The 2,048-nt window shown below is 29.7% G+C and overlaps 1 protein-coding gene across 1 annotated transcript, besides 1 other annotated feature; it reads left to right on the top strand.

The window, feature by feature from the left end:
* Positions 1-296: 296 nt before the first annotated feature.
* Positions 297-2,048, top strand: EDI_163630 (uncharacterized protein; the record flags this gene model as incomplete). The annotated part of the gene is made up of 1 exon (XM_001737811.1): positions 297-2,048. A coding segment is annotated over one exon (1,752 nt), but the record flags the coding sequence as incomplete, so codon positions are not given.
* Positions 607-628: a sequence feature (AT_rich).

Raw genomic sequence — 2,048 nt, 5'->3', positions numbered from 1 at the left:
ATCAATATATTCCTAATATTATTACATATGATGATTATAATGATGAAATTGATAAAAAAATAAAATATCTTAAGAAGGAGAATAAACATATTAGAGATCAAATAAAAGCTGGTGGTCTTGAACGTCAAGAAATTAATCGTAAGATTAGAGATAATCAAAGGCGTATAGATATACTTGAAAAGGAGAATATAGAATTAAAGCGTAATCAACAACAATTTGTTACTAAAGAAGATCTTAGGTCTTATAATATATTTTTACGACATCGATTTGGTTATTCTGAAAGGTTAATTGAAGAGATGACTAGTATACTTAATGATATGAGACCGATTGTTTCTCGTATACCCGAGTTTGAAAAATTGCTTGGTCAATATGGTAATGATATAAATGCAATAAATGGAACTATTGGAAAAATGAATGAAGAAATTGAAAAAAGTTATAAGACTATGAATGCACGTGATCGTATGTATAATGCTGGTTTGAATGCTCTTTCTAATGCTATTTATGTTTCTAAAAATGAGCAACGTATTATGCAAACTCTTATTAATGGTATTATTGCTGGTATAAATGAAATGAGAGTTAAACAACCTGATTTGTATAATGCGGAGCTTAAAAATATTAATAATTTTTTGGATAGGCTTAATCTGCGTATTGATCAAAGTAATGAGCGTATTAAAGTATTAGAAGATGAAAATAAAACATATGCTAGTGATTTTGATTATTTGGAGAAGAACTTTCCTCAGATAGATAGAAAAATGAGTCAAGAAGTTTATAAGCAAGAAAGTGATCAAGTCACATTTAATAAATGGAAACTTATTAGTGAAATAACGAAGTTGATGGGTAATCGTTTTTATATTAATGAAAATCAAGTTGCTCAATATATTAGAAGTATATCTGATCCTGCTATGCGAGCTGGGGCTAAACGACGTTTTGATGCTAAGTTTGGAGCTATTGCTAGTAATATTAGAAAATATAATGAAGGAAGGATGCGAGATATGTCCCCTGTTATAAATTTAATTGCTGATATCCAAGAAGAAGTTGGTAGAGGTAATGAATTAGCTAATGCCGCTTTTAATGTTTTAGGTGGTATAAATCCTAGTAGAGGTAATGGAGGAAGTGGAACTGCTTCTATATTGGTTCCTGTTGCTACTCGTGTACGTGATGTTAAACTTGAACGACCTTCATTTGTAAATGATCCCACTATAATGAAAAGATTGAGTAAATTATATGAAGAATTTCCAAGAGTTGTTAAACAATTTGCTAGAAATCGACCTCTTGAATATGGTCCTAATCGTCATTTCTTTGAACAATTACAAAAAAGAGTTGATGTTGCAAAGAGTATATTTGTTGATAATGATTATAAAATTCCCATTAACAGTGTTAGTGTAGGTAATTTTGTTGATAGTTTTACTGATCTCATGAATAAAATGAATAATAATACTTTTAACTTAACTGATTTATTGCAATCATCTAATATTCTTGATAAGGATATAGATAAAATGAACGTTGAATATCAAAGAAATTATGATGTAGATCAACAGCTGATTTATAATAAGGCTATTCAACTTAATGAAACTACTCCCGAACGTTTTGATAATGCTCTTCGAAATGCTGTTACTAGGAGATACATTGATGAATATTATACAACCGATAATCGTTTATTGAATAATAATCAAATGCAGAGTATAGTCGCTAATGTTGTTGGTGGTGATGTTGAAACTGTTGAAAATAAATCAAGAAATATTAATAAAGGAAATAAAAAATATGATGTTAAGTTTATGCGTGTTGATGTTGATAAATCTCTTTTGAAGGGTAATATTGTAGAAGAATTGAAACCTGGTAAGTATAATGTTAAGCTTGGAAAGAAAGTTCCTGTAGAACCTTATGATTTTACTGATGCTCAATTAACTGCTTTAGTTCAAGAACAGATTGCAAATGAACGTCTTGAAGAAGATCGTCGTAAGCTACTTGAATATACTGATACTCGTTCTGTTAGTCGTAAGACTGTAGATGGTAGTCCTTATGATCCTTCTCAGAGTAGTTCTATGAAA

Source organism: Entamoeba dispar, genomic scaffold, assembly GCF_000209125.1.
Source record: "Entamoeba dispar SAW760 scf_1105229460835 genomic scaffold, whole genome shotgun sequence".
NCBI classification, from domain to species: Eukaryota; Evosea; order Mastigamoebida; family Endamoebidae; genus Entamoeba; species Entamoeba dispar.
Note: the sequence above shows the minus strand (reverse complement) of the source record. Positions and strands in the feature narration are given on the sequence as shown.